Here is a 23,082-nt window from a genome sequence, read left to right on the forward strand (position 1 = left end):
TGCTTCACAAGATGGACAATTAGAATTAAAAAAAAAAAAAGTTAAACCTGTGTTTAACTCTGTCCATTTCTACCCAAACAATTCCCATTAGGATTTAAGGAACTTTACTCCTAGTTTAGGTGAAAAGTCTGATAGAAAGAGGCTAAAGGTTTCTAATATATTGGAGCCAGTTTCCACATGGCTGGGGCATAGGGGAGAAGAGCAGGGACTGTATATTTTTTAAATTATTTTTTTTCAATTACATGTAACAATAATTATTGACAATTATTTTCTGGCATTCTGCAATTCAGATTCTCTCTCCCTCCCCCTAAGGTAGTAAATAGTCTGACAGACTCCAACAGTTCCTTCTTTGGCTGTGGATAATGGTTTGGTTTTTTAAAATCATGGATCCTTTGGGGTTATCTTGGAACCTTATTTTGCTGATAACAATTTAGTCTTTCACGGCAATTGGAGTAATATTTCTATTACTGTGTACAACAATCTCCTGGTTCTGCTCACTTCACTTTGCATCAATTCATACAAATCTTTCCAGGTTTTTCTGAATGCATCCTGTTCATCATTTCTTATTGCACAACAGTTTTCCATTACAACCATATACCACAGCTAGTTCAGCCACTGATGGATAGTTCCTAATTGATGGACACCCCCTCAGTTTCCAATTCTTTGCCACTACAAAAAACGTGGCTAAAAATATTGTTTTGTACAAGTAGGTCTTTTCCTGTTGTCTTTGATCCCTAGGATACAGACTTATTAGTAGGATTACTGGAGCAAAGGGGAGGCATAGTTTTATAGCCCTTTGAGTGTGGTTCCAAATTGCTCCCCAAAACAGTTGTATCAATTTACAATTCCACCAAAATAGTTGTACCAATTTACAGTTCCATTAGTGTCCCCATTTTTCCACATGCCCTCCAACATTTAACACTTTTCTTTTTGGTCACGTTAGCCACTCTGATAGGTATGAAGTGACCTCTCAGAGTCATTTAATTTTCATTTTTCTAATCAATAGTGATTTGGAGCATTTCCTCATATGACTATACATAGCTTTGTATTCTAATAAATTTAGCTCAGTTGCAATAAAGCCTTTCCCCCAATTTGTTATTTCCCCCAATTCCTGTTACATTGATTTTGTTTGTGCAGAGTCCTGAAATAAACAATTTTGACTTAATGTAATCAAAATTGTCCATTTCATTTTTCATAATATTCTTTATGTCTTGTTTAAGCATAAATGTTTCCCCTTATCTGGAAGTCTGACAAGTATACTTTTCCATATACCCTTAATTTGTTTTTGCCATCACCCTTTATTCCTAGTTTCTGTCATACTGTTTTCTAGTTTTCCCAGCAATTTTTATCAAATAATAAGTTCTTCCCCTAACAACTTGGATCTTTGGATTTATCAAACACTAGTTTATTATAAATTATTAACTACTTACAGTGTGTTGATTTCCTAAACTATTCTGTTGGTCCACTACTCTATATTTTAGTCAGCACAAGATTGTTTTGATGATTACCACTTTATAGTATAGTTTAAGATCTGGTAAAGGTAGGTTTTTTATCTTCATTCCCTCCCCCCCCCCATGAATTCCCTAGGTATTCTTGACCTTTTGTTCTTTCAGACAGTGGGTGGGGGACTTGTGTTCTCTTAAGACTGAGGTCTTTTGGGATTCATTTTGGGTTTTTTCGTGACATCACCTGGCTGGAGTAACTCTTTAATGTGAAATAATTTATCAGATTCTATGAATGTGACAGCTCAGGACAAGTTTTTATAGGAAAGAAAAAAAAATAGATCCACAGTAAGGCTGGCCTGAAAGGAATACAGAAGCCAGGGAATAGCCTGTGGCTATATCCACCTAAGGGGTGAGGATAAAAAATGGAAAAGAGAGAAGAGGTAAAGAAAAGCACATTTAGGAAAGGGCAAAGTCTGAAGGTAAACTCTGACTACTTCCCCATATTTTTAGAACCAACTTTAGCTCTTTTTTCTCAAATTTGACAAAAAATAGGGATCAATTAGTTTACCAAATTGTTAATGCATGCTAGGAAAGGTAACCTACAAATATATCCTTTAATTTAACTTTTGTTTCCCAGGGTCAGCTTATCTTTAAAAATTTTTTTCAACTAACAATAGTTGATTTTTTCTCCTATACTACACTACTGGGGAGAAAAAAAGAAAACATTTGTAACAAGTATGCATCATTAGGTAAAATAGAGCCCTGCACTGGTCATGTTCCCAAAACATACAGCAACCATTTATTTTTTAAAAATACATAATGGTACTCTTTTTCAATTCCCTGAAGCAAGACTACAATAAAACTACAAACTAAGAATAGCTTTTGAATATGAGACAACTAACATACAACCTTGTAGAGTAGTGAAGATTCAGATTATTTTTTTCCTATTTCTCTAAAAGCTAAAGGTGACTCTTCCGAGACTTTGTAAAAAAGGTTACTGAACTAAGACAAAACTTAAATGAAGTATAACTAAAAGAATATATATGTGGCCTACCATCATCTCAACTGTTTCAGGTATTCAACTCCCTCTAATATGATACTAAAATAAAAAACAAAATGAAAGCAGAACTTCCAAAATAGCCTGGTTATAATTATTTACTAGATTCTTCAAGAGCTGCCCAGAGCTTACGAGAAAAACTGAGGGCATGTTAAGGAAGACAGGAAGAATAATAAGTATCTTGAAAAATTGATTTTTATACTACAAAATAAATGAATGAATTAAAATTTTAAGTAGTTGTTCTAAAAAGGTCAATTCAGCTCAAATAAAACTTTGAGAATCAAGAAGCTGTCATAAGGACTATTTTACTTTCAATTAGTCTTTTATGACAGATTTAAGGCAAATCATTTAAATCAAATGATATATCTTGTCACTAATCTCTGCAGTTCCTAGTCCTGGGCAAAGTATTCCTTAAAATTCATAGAAATACATAATATATGTGACAGCATTCAGAAAATATAATCCTGCCCCCCAAAATTAAGCCTCGAGTACATTTGTCACATTTTGAGAGCATACAAAATGGCACCAGTCTTTATGGAGCTATAAAAGGTTCTACTTTATAAACTAAAGGAGACATTTATATATGTATACATAAATATATATTTACAAAGCCTCCTTTAAACTTTTCATTTGTATTGATATCCTTTTTTCCCCTATCGCTTTCATTTAGGAAACACACACACACACACACTCCCACCCATCTAACAAGCTGAGTAGGAAGTGTGTGTGTACATGTGTTTTTGTTAAAAAAAAAAAATTTATGTTTGTGGTTTTGTTACAAGAGGGAGAAGGCAGCTCAGACAACCTATTTATTGCCTCAATCTAAAAGTATATGTAACCATTCATACTCTCAATCTTCCCTCCCCAACCCCCCTTCAAAGAGGGGTAGAAAGATAGATACAAAGATATATCTTTAAAATAGTGCTTCCTGGGGGAAGACCATTTCACTTAACACAAGTGTGTCAAATTCTCCCAAAGGTTTTAATACCAACATATAAGGCTGATTGTGAAACTCTGAAGGAATTTTATAAAAATTACCAAGGTATTAATTTACACAGATGCTTCCACTCTTAGAAAACATTAAAAACAGCATTAAATCAGCAGCTACTGATGAATACCCCAAAATTCACCTACTTTGGGATACTATATAAATTTTTTCTTACCTGTCTATTTTTTCTTTCAGCTAATGCCTGTACTGATGAACTTGACATTTGATCCTTCATTTCCTATGTAGTGGAACAGAATTAAAGGGTGAAAAAGAAAGAAAAACTCATTAGTTCCAACTGAAATTTATGAACCAAAATTTAGGTCATTCACAATTATTTTGTGAATAGGATAGACTATATCAATAAAATAGTCTGCCTGTCTTTTAAAACAAAAAAGTTGAGTATGCCTAACGTTTAATCTACTCCTTTACAATACACAGAGAAAGCAATTCCTTTTTTAAAAAAGGAAACTTGATTATTAATAAATTTACAAAAACTTAATAGTATATCCCCTCTCCAAAGTGGGCTGTAGCATAAATGATTTTGTGTAGAGAAAAATTAATGTACCACTCAACCACAAAGTCTACCTCCTGAAAATATTAAAATATTTTTCTGTGTACAGTTTTGCTCCTCAGAATTCTCCAATGCTTCCCTACTTCCTGTAGTTTTAAGGAGATCTTCAGTGAAGTATTCTAAATCTTCTCAATATGGCTCCTACTGTACCTTTCTAGTCTTGCTGAATATTATTCTTTTTCAATCAAATTAGGTATTGGCTACATCTTATAGAGGACATACATAAACCTTCAATCTATGTGCTTTTACACAAATGGTCCTCCAAATCTAAAAAGCACTGCCGCCTCATTACCCTTATCTCACAGGAATCCCTAGCTTCCTCTAAAGTTCAGCTACTAAGTTTTTGTTTCACCTAAATTTGAAGTCTGGAATTAAAGTCAATGTCACTACATATTCCAAAACCAACATGACTTTTTGAATCTATATGAAAAATCTCAGTTCTGATCCACAATCATTCATCTCCTGTTTTACTACAAAGTTTACACTCAGCAATAAAGAAGTTGTCAACCCCAAATGAAAATGTAGTTTTCTTTTGCACAGAATAACAAACACATTGATAAATGACATTTGGGTTGATATACTGTAAGTTATGATATACTAATACAAATAAGTCACCACTAACATAAAAATTTTGTATTGCATGATTTGCAATACCTAATGTCATCAAGGCCCAAACTAAAAACATCTTTTTTATCATTATAGCACAACATACCTTGACAAAATAATTCCTGGGTTAGCCCAAGGTTTTTTCAACAATCATACTGAAATCTTTTTATGAAACAGTCAGACAAAGTCATAGTTGGAAAGGATCCCGGAGAAGATTAGGCATAGCCTGCTCTCATCAGACAGATGAGGACAATGAGACTCCAGAAAGTTTCAATGACTTCCCTCACATCACATGGCTATATGGCAAAGCTAAGAAATTTAGACCTAAGTTGCTTGATTCCTGGCCCAGTTATCTTACTACTACACACAACATTGTAAAACCTTTCTTTATCATCTTAAATAAAAGCACTGACAAATAGGCAATGCTGATATTCCCATTATCAACATATATAATTTCCTAGGTCAAATCTCTGAGAAATTATGGAATCAAGAATTGGAAAGTGGGAAAAGGTCTTAGTGAAAAAGCCTTCATCTAAATGAAGACTTTAATTTCATAAATGAGGAAACAAATATAATGGCAGAGTAACCTGCCCTTTGAAGTCATATTGATTGTAAAGTGGAGAGCTAGAACTTGTCTCCAAATCTGCTGCTCTATATCACGCTGTCTCCTTATGAATGAGATCCACAAAGTTAAACTGGATGGAAGTCTCAAAAATGTTCTTCTTCCACTACAAAAACTAAACAATTTAGTAACAGATTTAATATATGAAATTTAGATATCAACTCATATGGGATGCTAACATTTTGAAATCATGATTTGAGTAAAAAGACTTAAAAATGTGAAGATGAGATTTTTCCTAGTGGCAGGCAAAGAAGTCAGAAAATTAATAATTCTACTTCTAATTATGACCCCAAAATGGCCTTAGCCAAATTAGTAAATCTAGACTAAACTGTTCTGTTGGCTCACTGTTTTACTCTACCTATTTACTGACTACTGGTCTAAAATAACTTCTCTAAACAATGATGAAGAATTGTGAATACAAATGTCTCTAATATAGATTCCAAAAATAATTTAGCCAGAGGGAAAAGTTACCATTAAAAAAGAAAACCAGTTAGTCTTCAACAACAGAAATGTAAATTTTCACTTAACCCAGAAAACAACTGTGGTTTCCACAGTCCATATTTCTATTGTTCCAAAAAGTAGGGGATGGAAAGAAAAAGGCTTCCTTAAAGGAAACTTTCCATAGCTAGCAGATTCATCATTAGCGATAATCTCTTCTCTGTTCCAGGAAATAAATCTGACTACACTAAAAACAGATGACCTTTTTGTCAAAGAAACATACCTAGAAAATTAATATTTGTTAGTAATTTGGTTCAAAAAGAAGAGAGATTTCAGATCTAGAACTATTAGCTTTTGTCTGAGAGAAAGGTATTCAAGAAATTGGCTGTTTCTAACACAAAAGAACAAGATCATGTTCCTTACCCTGACAACTTGCCGTGTGCTTGTAATGAAGGCTTTTCTTACACCCAGCTCAGTTGCATCAAGGTTGAATTTTCGAGGATTTGCTTCAACTATGCGTAGATGAACAAGTCAAGATAAAGTAATTTAATTGTCATCAAAACTCTATACAAATTCAATATCTTATTTAAAAAAAATTTTTTTATAACCCTTACCTTCCGTCTTAGAATCAATACTGTATATTGGTTCTAAGGCAGAAGAGTGGTAAGGGTTAGGGAATGGGGATCAAGTGACTTGCCCAGGGTCATATAGTTAGGACAGGTCTGGGGCCTGATTTGAACCTAGGACTTCCCAGTCTCTAGGTCTGGTTCTCAATCCACTGAGGCACCTCCTCTTATTTTTTAATGTAAGCAATCTCTCACATGAATAAATTTGATGGAATTAAGCTCAAACTTTTTGAAAATGTAATCAATCTATGCCAGTGATTTTCAAACTTTTCTGTCCACACCCCAAGCAAGAATTCCTAAATCCCTTAAAAAAAGGAAAAGAGAAATCTGGGTTCAGATCTGGCCTCAGACACTTCTTGGTTCTGTGACCCTGAGCAAGGCCCTTACCACTTTCTGCCTTGGAACCAATAAATAGTATTGATTCTAAAACTGAAGGTAAAGGTTTAAAAAAATACTATAGCTTCCTACTGGGGAAAAAAAGCACATTAAAATGACACTGTGGAATCTTTTAACATTATGTAATTTAGCTGAATAGCAATTTGTCATATTAAATAGGAGGAAGACAAATTAAGATGATTTTCATTGTTTCTTTAATTTCCGTCTTCATATATATCATCCTTCCTTCCTCATTCATTCTCTCTTATTAAACCTACTTTTCACCTTCATCTATATACAAATTAATTGATTCCCCTCATTCTCCTACTTCACACTGCTTCTGGTTACATTACACTACTTGGCCTGGCTTGGCCTCTATGAGCAGCCATTATAAGCAATGCTCTTACGAGCATCCTAGCATTTCTTGCCCTCTAAATTTTCATTTTACCCACCTTACCAATAGCCAATAATACTCAATTCCACCATCCAATTTCTCTGCTACACTTTGCTAGAAAAAAGTGAATCAGCCATGTTAAATGGGTTCTATAAGTTAATGAGTTCACATAGCTAAACCAAAATTTCTTATCACTCTCCTTACTTCTGAAGCAAAGCTAATTTTTGTGCTACTCTGCATTACAAAACTGTAAGGAAAATGTTATCTAGATGTAGACTCTTCAACTCTATTTGGGTATCACTACTGTTTATTAACTGTTTTATTCAACCTTTGCTTACTCCCAACAGCTGCTAAAAATAAGCCCCCAACCCTATCAATACTTTCCTCACTTGAAAAAAAATAAGCTAATTTCTAAATTAAACCCCGCCCCTTTCTCAATCTTACTGAGATTAAAACAATCTTAAAGCACCATTAACTTCTCTCTTTTCTATCTTTAAAATCTAACCTATGTCCTTTCTGTCTCAAATAGAACCATTTTTTCTTCCTGATAAGGCAAAAACTCATTTACCTCTACTCTAGGAACTCTGATCCATCAACTGAGTATTTTACATTTTTCAATGTATTACTGTCCCCAGGGAACCTCCTCTGAGGCTACAAATATGCTGGGGTTAGGGTTGGGGGAATAAAAAGAATAAAGTTAAGCTACTATCTCCATTATTTCCTTTCTACCACTCATTCCTTAAATAGCTTCTACTTCTCCCATTCATTGTGTTCTAATGAAATTGCTCTCTAAAGATTATCAGTGACTTCCTAATCACCTTTTCTGGGTCCTTATCAGTCAACTACCATTTATTAAGCACCTACTATGTGTCAATTCTTGTGCTAAGAGCTAAATATACAAAGAAAGACAAAAAGTGTCCCTGGCCCACTAGGAGCTCACATTTGAATGGGGGATAACATGTAAACAACGTATATCCATACAGAATATAAACAGGAAGTAGACTTAGAGGAAAGGCACTAGCAATGGTGGGAACCAGGAAAGTACTCTTTCAGGAGGAATGATTTGAATTGAAGGATACCTAGGAAACCAAGAGGTAAAGATGAGGAGGAAGAGCATTTCAGGTGGGGAGATGATAACCAGTGTAAACACAGAGACTAGAGATGTAGTACTGTGCTTGAGGAACCACAAGACATCCAGTGTTACTAAGTGGTAGTGTCAGAACAGGGCCTGATATGTAAGAAGACTGGAAAGAAAGCATGGGGACAGGCTGTGAAGGGCTTTGAAAGTCAAATAAAAGATCATATCCTGGAGGTAACAAAGGCCAAAAGAGTTTAACTGAGTAGAGGATTAATGGGGGTCAGACTTAAAATTTCAGGAAGATCCCTTTGGCAGATAAGTGAAAGATAGACTGGCATGGCAAGGGACTTGAGGCAAACAGATCAGCTATCAGACTTCTGTAAACAGGTTGGGTGCAAGGTATAGGAGCATGTACCATGATGGGCACTGTGTTCATGGAGAGAAAGGGATGTTTCTTTTCAATGCTAGGACACTACTGCCTACCCCCATCCTCTTTATTCTTTGGCTTGTGTGATGCTTCACTATATTGAATATTCTACTATCTCTCTCCTTTGTTTCCTTTCTGGGCCTTTCTCTACCCTATTCCTAAGTATAGATGTTCTCTAAAGTTTTATCATCAAATCTCTTCTCTTTTGATACCTTTTTATCCTTATATAATCTTATATAATCTGTGGCTTTCATCATTTTTGTTGTTGTTGTTCAATCCCTTCAGTTAGGTCTGATTCATTACAACTTCATTTGGAGTTTTCTTGGCAAAGATACTGGAGTAGTTTGCTTCTCCATTTGTAAGCATTATTTCTCTTTAAATGGCTTACAGCTGTTCATTCAGTCCTCAAAAATGTTTAAATCTTCAGTTCTGCATTTGTACTACAGCTTCTCAGCTCACCTGGTTTGGCTGCTTGTGCCTCAGTCCATTTTATCCAAAGGACTTCATCTCTCTCTTCCTTCTCCTGACTACTCTACTGAAGAGTGGCTAATGGCACCACCATTCATTCTCAGAAGACATGGAGCCTTGAAGCCTTGGCATTCTTCATATGCCTTCACTTTCCTACATACAATCCAGCCAATTCTACCTGTCCTAAAATATCATGAATCTGTTTTCCTCCAAATTCAAATAGGAGAACTCTAGTTCATGTAGTTTCTGCCATCTTTACCTCTCATTTGTACTGTTCTGATAGTGGTAGCTTGTCTTTCCACCTACAATTATTCCAGTTCCCAATATAAGAGTCAGGGAAATGTTCCTTAAAAGGCAGCTCTTTTTATACCACTTTTCAGGTTAAAACTCCTCAAAGCTTAGTGTAATAAATGACTACTATTGATTACTATTATAGGGAATGAATAAGGAGAATATATTGTAAAAAATAATTACATAAGTGCATAGGATCTAAAGTGGACACTATCTGTATTTTTAAATCACTGTATTTCCAAATTATGTACTATTTTTTCAAAAAGTTATATGTATTAATAGACAGAGAGTAGTATGGGATTCTCTCTCCTTAATGGAGTTTTTTCATAGCAGTCAAAAGGAAAATGAAGAATTCTTTCTGGATCATTTAATTAGAAGAGTTCTTCATCTACAGTAAATGAATGTGACTTCTACTAACTACTTAGCTGACTGTTCAATCATTTTGGATTGTACTATGATCCAAAACCAACAGTAAATCATGGGGTCATGGGGAAAAAAAATTATAATACCTAATTAAGAAAATGATTAGAAAAAGATTAACATATTGGCCTAACACCAGTACAAGATAATAAAAGGATATTGATAGTTTCATCCAGATCTTCTAGGTCCCATTCTATGCTGCGCAAGTTATTTCTGAGCTCATTGGTGGTCCAATCAACTTCTTCTCTTGTTGCTGCAGAAGGATCCTGGAGGAGTTCTGACCATCTCTGGAAGAGCCCTTGAGCAGTATTGACTGCTTTCTGTACCTCTCTGGAAAAAAAAAGGAAGGGGTTGAGAAATGAAAAGGCAATGCAAATTATGAAAACAAAAGAATACTTTTTCTAATAAAACATGAGATAAAAATTTAAATGGTGACCCTCAGCAAGCCTCACATTTAAAAGCATTTATGAGGCCTCCCAGAATTGATTTCTCATTGACTGAAGATTGATCCCTTAGTGCTTTTAAAAAAATGATATGTAAGATGACATTATTTTAACTACACCAGGCTCTACATACTACATTTTTCATTCAATAAGATTCACAGCCATGCAAAAAAGATCACCTTAACATTTCAATTTAACTCAAAAAGCATTTATTAAGAACCTATTCTGTGCCAAGAACCACACTAGTTGCTGGTGATACAAAGGTAAAGATGAAATTGTCTTCAGTCATAGGGACCTTACAAGTCTAGTGGGAGGAAATTGCATATACATCAAAAAAAAAAAAAAAAACATGGGGCAGCTAGGTGGCTCAGTGCTGATAGAGCACCACACCCAGAGACCAGTAGTCTAGGTTCAAATCTGGCTTCAGACTAGCTGTCTAACTGGGCAAGACAATTAACTAACTGCCTAGTCCTTATCATTCTTCTGCCTTGGAACCAATACTTAATATCCATTCTAATAAAGAAGGTACAGGTTAACAAAAATAACTACAGTCAGGTAGATGACCCAGATCTGCGTTCAAATCCTATCTTTTGTGAAGGAAGCACTTTACAACCCTTAAAGAGTTAAATAAACACTAGCTATTATTATTATTCTAGAGGGGAAGAAATTTGCAATGGTGGAAATATGGGAACAGTTTCCTATAGGAGGTGGCACTCAAAGTAAGCCATGCTGGACAGTTCTGTGCCAGTGTGTCCCATATCTCACAATCAATACCAAAGTTCTTCAAAAAGACCTTGCAAGTGTCCTTGTGTTACTTCTTCTGACTTCTATGTGACTGCTTGCCTTGTCTGAGTTCTCCATAAAATAGTCTTTTAGGGAAATGTGCTTTTAACATTCAAACAATGTGACCAGCTCAGTAGTCTGAATACTTGGCAGTTCAGCTCGAGAAAGAACCTCGGTGTCCAGTATCTTATCTTGCCAGGTGATCTTCAGAATCTTCCTAAGACAATTCAAATAGAAGCAATTCAGTTCTCTGGCATATTGCTGGTTTACTGTCCAGGTTTCACAGACACACAACAATGAGGCCAGCACATCAGCTTTGTAGACTTCAGTCTGGTAGGCGGTCTATTACCTCTTCTTTCCCACATATTCCTTCAGAGCATCCCAAAACTGAGCTGGCTCTGACATTGCATGCATCACCCTTATCATCTATATAATCCGTGGAACATATACTGCCAAAGTAGGTGAACTTATCCACAGCACTCAGAATTTCTCCATTTACTATAACCAATGGTTCCACATATAGATGTTGTGGTGTCAGCTGTTTTTTGAGGGTGTTAACTTTCATGTCAAAATTAGCGCAGGTGACAGAGAACTGATCCATACTCTGCTACATCTCAGCCTCAGAGGCTGCATTAAGTGCACAATCATCGGTGAACAAAAAGTTAAGCACCAACTCTCCCTTCACTTTAGTCTGGACATGTTACCTCTTCAAGTTAAATAATTTACCATCTGTGCAGTGTCTGATCTTGATGCCATTTTCATCCTTATTGAAGGCATCCAATAACATCACTGAAAACATCCTGCATGCTAAAAAGAATGAGAGCAAGCATGTAGTCCTGCTTCACTCCACTGGTGATTGGGAAAGCTTGAGAGTACTGTCCATCATCCAGAACTAGCAGGCGATCATGGAATTAGCAAACAATACTATTCTATGCAACCAAATTTTGTTTATGCAAATGACCTTACATAAGCCCTTACAACTGACTGTATCAAAGGCCTTGGTCAGATAGATGAATGTTGTGTACAGACCTCGCTTCTGCTCCTTGAATTTCTCTTTCAGTTGTTGGACAGTAAACATCATATTGACTGTTCCTCAGCCATTTCTGAAGCTACACTGACTCTTAGGTAGCTGTCCATCTTCTAGGTGAAGATCAGCTGATTAAAGAGGACTCTGGTAAGAATCTTGCTGGCATTGATGTATACAGAGACATCCATTCCTATAACTGTCACAGGACAACCTATTTCCTTTTGCTTTATAAAGCTGACCAACAACATGTAAAACCCAGTGGAATTGCACATCAGCTATGGGAGGGGGTTGGGGGAAGGGGAGGGAAAAAATATTTTTCTCAAGATAAAAAAATAAATAAATAAAAATAAAGACGGCCAATAGAGGCATCCTTGATCTCCTGGGAGATAACCTCCCTTCATATAACTCAGATTTCAGTCAGTTTTTGTATGAACAGTGAACCTCCTAACTTGTAAATCTCTGCCGAAATGGAATCAGTACCAGGTGCTTTACCATACAAGAGGAGCCTAGTGGCATTCAAACCTTTTCTTCAGTTGGAAGTTCAGCTAGAAAGGGAATGACTTCAACCTGAGGTATAGAGCCATTGGCTTCAGCCTTGGTTTATGACAATCTGTTGAGAACACTATGGAAGTGTTCAGCTCATCTCTCCAAGATCATGTCCTTATGACTGATCAAAGTAGTTTCATCAGTACTGAGTAACTGAGATACACCATAGGTCTTTGGCCCATAGTCTCCAGAGCATCACAGAAGCACTTTGGGTTGTTCCCCTCAGCATAAAATAGAATTTTATCTGCCTTCCTATTGAGCCAAGAATCCTGTCTCCCCTTAAGCTTCATTTGCACTTCCGATGGAGTTCAATGCTATCTATTTAGAGACAAACTAGCTTGCTGGTAAACCCTGTGGAGCTCTCATTTTTCATTCAGTAGCTTCTAAATTTCTCCATCCTGATGTTTGAGAGTGCTCTGGCCAGATGAATAAATGTGGTACTGAGGATCCCAATACAAATAAAATGACTGGGGCATGACAGTTTCCAACAAGATATATGAATGCATGAATATTTTATTAAGAGCTTACTTACTATGTGTGAAAACTATGCTAAGTGCTAGAAATGCAAATAGAAAAAAAACAGTACCTTGTTCTCAAAGAACTCACATTCTAATTGGGAAGACAACACATATAGGTTTAAGTTACAAATTATATAGAAAAATCTATCAAGGTTCTTACAGTGTAGCAGCAAAATAGATGATATAATACATCTTTTTTTTTTTATTAAAACCCTTACCTTCTGTCTTGGAGTCAATACTGTGTATTGGCTCCAAGGCAGAAGAGTGGTAAAGGCTAGGCAATGGGGGTCAAGTGACTTGCCCAAGGTCACACAGCTGAGAAGTGTCTGAGGCCAGATTTGAACCTAGGACCTCCCATCTCTAGGTCTGACTCTCAATCCACTGAGCTACCCAGCTGCCCCCTAATGCATCTCTTAATATCATTTCCAGTGACAGAATCTTTGGACTCACAAATTGTTTTTCAGGAGTTATAGATTCTGAGGAGATTACAGCTCTACAGAAGTTGCTTCCCCTACTGATGGCTGCAGAGACTGAACTTGAAGTAGGACCACTGGTCTGGGAGATGCTGCCACTCCCAGGGTTCTTGAATTTAGTTGTATTTTGGTGATAGTTGATTAGGGGCTGATATTGATAAGGGCAATGGCCTCTTTTCCACAGTAATTGCTCCCCCAAATGATTGGGTATAGGCTAGAAACAAAACCAGTGGTTATATAGATATTACTATTCTTATGGCTCCTGGGTTCAAGACCTGCAGGAGGTGGTAGTCAAAGTAGTGGCAGTGATTTGACTTGTCTGGCACAAGCTACCTCCAATCTTTCCCTCAGGGCATTCTGAAGCTTCAGGTAATCTGGCCTGCCTACTCAGTAGGCATTTGGTAGAGATGGCTGGCATATTAGGGGAAAAAAAATACCTTTATCAGGTTGCTTCCTCTGCTGATAAGGGCAGTGACTGGGCTAGAGAAGCAGGACCATTGGTCTGGGAGGTAGTCAGAGAGCACACAGTCCTAGGGAACATGGTCTAAGTTACAGTGCAGACAGAGATAAATTGGAGATTCCTCCTAGGGTACAAACCAATGCTATTTGAAAGATGTTGGTGCTTTTGACAGAAATGGAGAGATTAGCAAGAAGGGAGAGTTTATGAGAAAAGAAAGTGAGTTCAGTTTTGGGCTTCATAGTTGAGCTGCTTGTGAGACATTTAGACATTATGTTCAACAGGCAGCTGGTAATGTGGGTATGGGATTCAGGACAGAGATTGGGGCTGCATAAATACATCTGGGAATGATTTCCATAAAAGAGGGAGAAGCTATGAGAGCTGAGATAATTAGAAGAAAAGAGGGTCCAGTACATAGCTATATGCTATACCCATATAGGCAGGAGAAAAAGGAATAAAGGAAGGAAATTAGCATTAATTAAGCACTTATTATGTGCAAGGAACTGTTCTAAGCACTAGGGATATATATATATACAAGCAAAAAGATCATCATTGTCTTCAAAGGAGCTTATATTCTAATGGGAAAACACATAAAAGGAGTTGAAAAGGGAATGAGAGAGAAATCCAGCACTAAAGATATGTTGTTTAAATCCAGAGTCTAAGAACAAGGTCAGGAGCATGCAGAGGTATATTTCAGTTTGAAAGAGCCAAAGGGGTGGTTGTATGTTCCAAGGCTAGAAGGCCACAGGTTTTGAGGGTAGTTCCAGAAGAGACAACTATGAAAATATGGTTTTGAAGGCTGGAAGTCAGGAAGAGGTTGAGAAGGGTATAACAAAAGGTCTGATTTAGAAGATCATGCTTGAAATGACTTGTCAGAGACTAGGGATTTTATGAGGTGGAAGGAAGAGGGGAGTGAATTCAAGGTATTGGGAATGGCCAGTACAAAGCAGAGGAAAGGGGAAAAGAATATAGGAACATTAAGGCCAGTTTATCTGACCTGGAAGGTATATGAAGAGAAGTAATGTATAATAAGGTTAGAAATGGAGACAGAAGTCCGTTTCTGAAGGGTTTTCTTTAAATGCCAGAGAGCTTATATTTCATCCTAGAAATAACAGAGAATCATTGGTGATTACTGAGAAAGGAGTGGTCAAACCCTTACTTGAGTAAGTCACTTTAAGAGGAATGTGGAGGATGTTATTAGAGTAGGGGAAAAAGAAAACATAATAGAAAGAGTTCAATAAAGAGACTGTTGCAATAGTCTAGGTGAGAAGTGATGAGGACATGAACTAGGGTGGAGGCCATGTGAGAATAGAGAAGCATATATACATGTAAGATAATGTGGAGGAAGAAATGGCAACATCTGATAGGTCAGAGGAGACAGTGAAGTTATAATTGGACTAAAATGGTGGTATCTTTGACAGAAATAGGGACATCTGGAAGAGGAATGGGTTGAGAGGAGGAACTAATGGGTTGTTTTTGACATAGGATGATCATAGATTTATAGCTGGAAAGGACCTTAGCGGTTATCTAGTCCAAACCTGTTATTTTGTAGATGAAAAAAATGAGGTCCAGGGAGTTAAGCTTGGCTAATAAGTTTGACCTACCTAAAGTCACAGAGGTAATAAGTAGTAGAGCTGGAATTTGAATCCAGCTACTGGCTCTAAAATCATAAGTCTTTTGACTACAAAGCAGTTCACATCCAATGTGAAGAAAAGGAAAAAAACCCTCCCAGTCACCAGAAGAAATAAATTATTAATTGAATGTAGAATTGGCAGAGACAGATTTGTACTAAGACTAGGATAGCCTCAGTGAGAGATGAAAAGCTAAGAAATTAAACAAGAGATTCAATGAGAAGACTAGATCAAAGGGAGGAGTTCCTTCTTCCCTTTTTTCTTTTCAAGGAGTACAGTAAAGAGGAAAGAGGATCTCTTTCTTCCTTCCCTCGCCTTTGGCAATACCATCTTACCACAAAGGCACATGGTAGTATCCAGTGGAATGGAGTCCAGCTATGGAGTTGATTATGAAAGAAATATTTATAGTAGCACTTTTGATGGCAGCAAAAATCTGGAAACAAAATAAAGGTGCCTGAGGGTCATTCAATTTGATATGTCCAACAGACAATGATGCAGGACTACAATTCAGTAAAGAGATGAAGTAATAAAGATATAAATCTGAGAGTCACTTGCATAAAAAGAGAGTAATTAAATCCAAGAAAGTTATCACCCAGTGAGAATGTGAAGAGAAAAAAGAAGTTCATCAAGCAAAGAACCTTAAGGTTCTTACAGTTAGAAGATGTGTGGTATGTATAAGGAGCCAGCAAAGGAGACTGAGGAGTCAGTCAAATAACAGTAAAACCAAGAAAGTAGTGTAACAAAAGCCCAGAGAAGAGAGTACTAAGGAAGACGGGATTGCCAATGAGACCAAATATTATTGGCAGGCAACAAGGAGTTAATGTGGGCTTACTGTGTCCCAGATATTGTGCTACAGAGTGTATAGTATGATTGGTACTTCTGCAGTCCAGAATGATGAAGCTGAGAAAAGGCAAACCATTTGACAATTAAGAAACTATTGGTAACTTTGGAAAGGGCAGTTTCAGCTGAGTGATTTAAGTCTTTTGAAACCAGATTGCCAAATTTAATGAATGGCCTTTTTTCAGCTCTCATCCAGCACACTTCCACTGACTATGAATGTCCTTCAAAGGCTCTGTGCTCTCTTCTCTTCCATATAATTCCACTTCATAATCTAATCAGCTCCATGGTTTCAAAAATTATCTCTATACAGATGATTCTCAGTTTTATTTGTTCAGCCCTAACCTCTCTCTGACCTCCAGTATCAATCTCTGACTGCCTATTGAACATTTTAAACTGGGTATCTCATAAACACCTTAAAACTCCAATATCCAAAATTAAACTCATTATCTTTTTCCCCAAACCCTCCTCTGCTCATAACTTCCCTAACACTATAGAGGGTACCATCATTCTTTACCAGGCATCATGGCTCAAAGCCCAGGTGTCAATTCTCAACTCTCTCACTCCTACCTTCACAATATCATTCATATTCTTTCTCATCTGACACTACCACCACCCTGATGCAGGACTTCATTCATCTCATTTCTGGATATAGCAATGGTTTTCTTCTGGTTTCTTCAATCTCTCTCCTCTCCAGGCCATTCCTTGAGTCAACTGTCAAATGGATCTTTCTAAAACCTAAATCTGACCTCGTCACTCCATCCCTCACCCTCATTCAATCAATTCCAGTGGCTCCTTTTGCCTCTAGGATCAGATATAAAATCCTCTATCCTTTAAAGACCACCATAACTCTGTCCCTTTTTAGTTTTACACTTTAATCCTCTCCCTACCTAAAAACTCTGTGATCCAGTGACATTAACCTTCTTGCTGTTGCTCTAACTAGATACTCCATCTTCTAATTCTAGGCATTTTCACTCACTGTCCCTTATGCTTGGAACTCTCTTCCTCCTCATCTCTGCTTCCTAACTTCTTTGGCTTCCTTCAAGTCTCAGCTAAAATCCCATCTGCAAATAGCTAGATTTCTATGAATGCTAGTGTCTTTACTCTGTTGATTATATCCAACTTGTATATATCTTGTTTGTAACTAGCTATCTGCATGCTGCAGAAACTTAATATATTCTTGTTGACAGACTGACTGGTATATTGGACAGAGTACTGGAGTTTAAGCCAGGAAGACCAGAGTTCAAATCTGACTCTCCAGATACCACTTAACCTCAATAAGCCTTACTTACCTTATCTGTAAAATAGATAATAGCATTAAGTTGGGGCTGTAGTGAAAAATAAATAAAATAATCTGCAAACCTTATATATTACAGTTATTATCCTCTCTAAGGATAGCATGAGAGCCTTTACCAAATATCTGGCTAAAATCTAGGTATTTTTATAGCATTCCTTCTATTACAAATTCCACTGAGTCACCTGATCTGTCCATGTGCCTCTCTCCAGATTACTGTACTTCCTGGCAGACACAGGATGACAACTCACTCAGCTTTACTTTGGAACCACTGTCCTGGGTGGTGCTATACTGATTGGTTTATCAATCACTGCAAACCAGGCTTTCATATACTATGACTTATACTATATAGTATATGTCATATACTATGACATATATTATACTATAAGCTAGTCATCTAGCTTACCCCTAATCATGTCTTTCAAAAGTCTCAATTGATTGTTGAGGTTCCTGTATATCTGTATTGGTTTTTCTTTCAGGCTCCCAGCTTTGTGGAGATGTACTTTCCTTGAGTCATGATTTGTGGCAAACAGGTGATTATAAAATATTGATATTTACTCATATATGGATTGCTTAAAAGAAATAGCATGAAACAGTAGCTAGAGGGCTGGCTGTGCAGTCTTAACTACTTGGGTTAAAGTCCTACTTCCAATATACACATACTTGCTATGTGATCATTGTCAAGTCACTTAAAACTCTCAAGAGACCCAGACAACTCTTTAGGATCACTAGTTACGGGTGAGGTGACAATATGACAATATTCATGAGAAGGGGAAGGCAGAGGATGAGGTGGGTAGTGTCACAGAAGCGACAAAACATGACCGTGGATATGTTTAGGGAAACAGAGGAGGATAGAGGTGTGCTATGGTGTGTGTGTGTGTGTGTGTGTGTGTGTGTGTGTGTGTGTGTGTGTGTGTGTGTGTAGTGTGAGAGAAAGAGAAAGGGAGAGGTGTTATAACTGATCAATTCTACATATTTCATGTATAAGTTACTGACTTTCACTAGTCCTTTTAAAACTCAGATATGTATGATATATATGTACTATTGTAAGGAGAAACACATATGAAACCACATAGATATAGGCTATTATATTTCCACAAGGCTTTACTGCTTTTGCTGCTACTAGACTGTACAAATTTAATTTGGGTCAATAACAATCTAAAATCATAAACAATGAAATTGGAAATTTAAAAAAAAGAATGCTATCCTTCATTCATGAAGTTTACTGTGTCAATTCCACAGTAGTTGTAAAGGACGTATGCTGATCTAGTCCTATTCTGTTTACAATTTCTCCAGTAATGTGGAAAAAAAAAAGTTTGCTAGCTGAACAGGATGAATTCTGGGACTCTGAAAACAAACAAGGCCAAGTGATTCAGTTGGGGGGCTAAAAACCTTGGCCTCGTTATTATTGTGCTTTTTTTTTAAAACCCTTACCTTCCATCTTGGAATCAATACTGTGTATTGGTTCCAAGGCAGAAGAGTGGTAAGGGCTAGGCAATGGGAGTCAAGTGACTTGCCCAGGGTCACACAGCTGGGAAGCGTCTGAGGCCAGATTTGAACCTATGACCTCCCATCTCAAGGCCTGGCTCTCAATCCACTCAGCCAGCCAGCCACCCAGCTGCCCCCTATTATTGTGCTTTTAATGAATAAGTTACAAGCAGTAAAGAATATCCTGTTTATTCTTTACAAAATTCAAGATATTTATTTAGGCAACATTTGTAGGTTTTTCCTCTTAGCTAATCTTTCAAATTAAACTACAGAACATGACAGGTATAACCAACCATGGCAAAAAAGCAAGTCAAGTTTGTGTTCCTAAGGTTTGTGTCACATTGCTGACAGTTAATAGGTTGAGTGCTTAAAGAACTTTATTGTGCTTCAAATTTAACAATAAGTCACAAATCAGTCAATACCTTAATATCTAGTTTATGGATTACTCAGGGCCTTCACTCTAGTGGCTGTCCTTTTGGACACTCTAATAATAGTGCATTTTTATCTAAAAAGAAGGAAAAGGGCATAGTTCATTTGCACTAATTTTAATTCTTACTAGAAGTTTTGATCAAAGGTTTGATGGAAGAAATTGAAGTTTTTAGGTATTAACTAGTGATATCTTAAATACTTGTAGATTTAAAGAAATTTAAATCAATACAAATTAACTACAAATTAGCAAAAATCAGTGATATGGACATTCTCTCTTTTACAAGACACATACTTAATAGTTCTACAAAGGACGTACAAATTCTCTTTGAGAGAGAAATCTTAAGAAACCTCTAAATTGGTATAAGTTACAGGCATCCACTCACTGGTTCTATTAAAATGCAGATTTGATAGACACTACAAATACCAAGAAAAATGAAAGACCTGTCACTCTAGACATGATAGAAATTTCCGCGATCTGGCAAAAGGGAGATTCTAGAATAAAGAAAATGCTTTTGTTATTCACAGGATATTCAATATATGAAAGGCCAGGTCTTACAATCTCTTACATGTCACCTTTTCAACTTTGTCTTTAAATATTATTTTGGGGAATAGTGGGAGGATTTTCATGTAACTTTTTCTTCTTTCTTCCCAGTTTTTTCCCAGATGGTATGTCAATATAATTTTAATAATAATAAAATAATAATTTAATAATAAAATTAAAAATAATAATTTTCTAACATTTGCGATCCACATTCTCTACCTTCTTCCTTTCTAAAAGGACAGGTAATGATACAGGTTTCACATGTGTCATTATACAATACACATTTTCATGTTCATCATGTTGTGAAAGAAGACACTTACACTAGAGAAAAGTTTGTGGAGGAAATAAAGTGGAGAATGGAATGCTTCAGTCTGCATTTAGACTCTGCCAGTTCCTTCTCTGGTAAATGGATAGCCTTTTTTGTCATGAGTCTCTTGGAGTTGTCCTGGATTCTTGCACTGCTGATAATAGTGAAGTCATCCACTGTATGCTATTGCTGTTACTATGTACAACCTTCTCCTTTCACTGTGCATCTTGTAACCATATTCTACATAAAATTATCAACCTATTCCTTTGCACAGAAAGATTTTTCTTTTAAAAATTTATTTAATAGAATTTATTTCCCAGTATCTCGGCCCATCTCTCTCCTCCCCATATCATAGAAGGAATCATTTGACAAAAAGATACGAATAGATTGTGTCTTTCATGTTTCTGTTTATCAATTCATTCTCTGGAGGTAGAAATTGACAAGTTATTCTCCAAATATTAAGTCTATAGCTGTATATAATGTTCTTGTTTAAGAATGCAGATATTTCCAATTTAAAAAAATTAGCCTGTTCATCATTTCTTATAGCACAGTAATGACAACACAATAATTTATCACAATCTGTCCAGCCATTTCCCAATCGATGGGCATCACCTAAATTTCCAGTTCTTTGCCATACCCAAAAAAAAACTGTTATAAACATCTTGAAATATATAGGTTCTTTTTCCTTGTCACTGATCTCCTTGGGAAATAGACTCAGAAATATTATTGCTGGGTCCAGGGGTATACATAGTTTTATTGTTCTCTAGGCATATCCAAATTGCTCAAAAAAATAGTTGGATCAATGTGCAGTTCCACCAACATTGTATTATTGTCTCCATGTTTCCATATCTCCTTCAACATTTGTCACTTTGCCCTTTGATCATTTTAGCAAATCTGATAGGTTTAAATTAATATTTCAGATTTGTCTCAATTTGTATTTCCCTAATTAGTAGTTATTTAGAATATTTTTTCATATTATCTATATGTGGCCTTGATTTCTTCTCCTAAAAATTGTTTGTTTATTCCTTTTGCCTTTTTATCAAACATGGGATGGCTCTTAAGTCTTATATGTTTGACAAAGTTCTCCATATATTTTAGATGAGAGACCTCTATCTGAGAAACTATGTCAATTTCTCCCAGTTTTGTTTTCTTTTTAGATATAATCAAAATTATTCATTTTACAATACAGAAAAAAAATTCAAACAAACCACACACATACACCCCAATGCCTTTGCTCCCTCATAACTCTCATACTTAACACTCTGCAGGTTGGTTTCTGCCATTATAATTCCATGAATAGAACTAAGGACACTAATGACAAATTGGATAAATTTTATTCAGTTCTCATTGATTTCTTGATTGCATTTGGTAATGCTGCTCATTTCCCACTTAAAACTTTAAAATTACCTCCTTTAACATTCTGATGATATTCTATTCTCTTCTTTGCTGTCTTCTCTTCCTTTTAATCTCTACCTGTGGTTGGTTATCTCCCAAAGCTAAATCTTTAAGAGTTCTAAAATGCCTCCTTGAGTTTACCCACTTTTACTTTCAACTTCTGCCTCTAAACTGCTGGATGACTCCTCAAAGTACATCTTCAGCCCAGCTTTCCTCCCATTTAAGAAAAAGTCCTATATTTCTATTTGTCTCCAAGACTTCATCATTTGTCTTTAAATCACCTTCTAGAATATCTAGCAAATGATCTGTATAGAGATGATAGGTGCTCAGTTAATGCTGACTGCATGAATTAACTTCTTCATAAATGCAGCTACCTTTCCAAATTCCTGCTTTGGTAAGCAGTACCACAATTCATCCACTAACTATGGAATTAAAAAATATATATATTTGCTTCAAACTCTTCTGATCTCCTGAAGCCTTGTAAATTTTCCTCCATTATGTCTCAGATACATCTTTTTCTCTACTGCCCAAGCCAGTACACTCTAATCAAGTCAAAATTACGCATAAGTATTGCAAAAACATCTAGACTTCAGGCTTTTAATCAATAACAATGACAAAACATTTAAATAGTGCTTAATGTTTTGCAAAGCACTCTAAAAACATTTTTCTGAGCCTTACAAAAACTGCATAGAAGTTCCTACAGTTATTAATCTCCATTTTACAGATGAATAAACTGAAGCTAAGAAAGTAAAGTAACTTGCGTATGACCCCACAGTTATTAATAGAATCTGGTCAGTTCAAACTTGGCTCTTCCTGACTTTTAAGTAATGCGTACTTCTTCCCATTTAACATCAACATATCTTTAAAAAATGTTTTCTGCTTAAGAATGTAAAATGGTTACTTATTAAATCAAGTTCTAATTCCATATGTTAGTATTAAAGTTGACCTCACAACTGCTTCATTTTAACTTTCCAAGCTAATCTTTTGTTACTGCTTACAATGTAATCAAGCCAATCTCTTCCTTATCCCTCTTACACTAAAACTACTTCTAGTTCTATACCTTTGCCCTGCTCTTTCCCCCTGCCTTGCAGTCTAGTGGGGAAGATG

At 36.3% G+C, this 23,082-nt stretch overlaps 1 protein-coding gene across 6 annotated transcripts in view; it reads right to left on the bottom strand.

Annotated features, from left to right (window-relative positions):
- Window positions 1-23,082, bottom strand: part of STX6 (syntaxin 6) — a 55,944-nt gene that overhangs the window by 24,768 nt on the left and 8,094 nt on the right. For 3 of the 6 annotated variants that reach the window (XM_007480908.3, XM_007480906.3, XM_007480907.3), the window contains exons 2-4: window positions 9,967-10,136; window positions 6,151-6,245; window positions 3,666-3,728 (exon numbers count right to left, since the gene is read on the bottom strand). In XM_007480908.3, coding sequence (XP_007480970.1) covers window positions 3,666-3,728; window positions 6,151-6,245; window positions 9,967-10,136 — 328 coding nt within the window. The other 3 variants (XM_056815616.1, XM_007480910.3, XM_056815617.1) reach the window with 3 other exon arrangements.

This window comes from Monodelphis domestica, chromosome 2 (genome assembly GCF_027887165.1).
Source record: "Monodelphis domestica isolate mMonDom1 chromosome 2, mMonDom1.pri, whole genome shotgun sequence".
Taxonomy (NCBI): Eukaryota; Metazoa; Chordata; class Mammalia; order Didelphimorphia; family Didelphidae; genus Monodelphis; species Monodelphis domestica.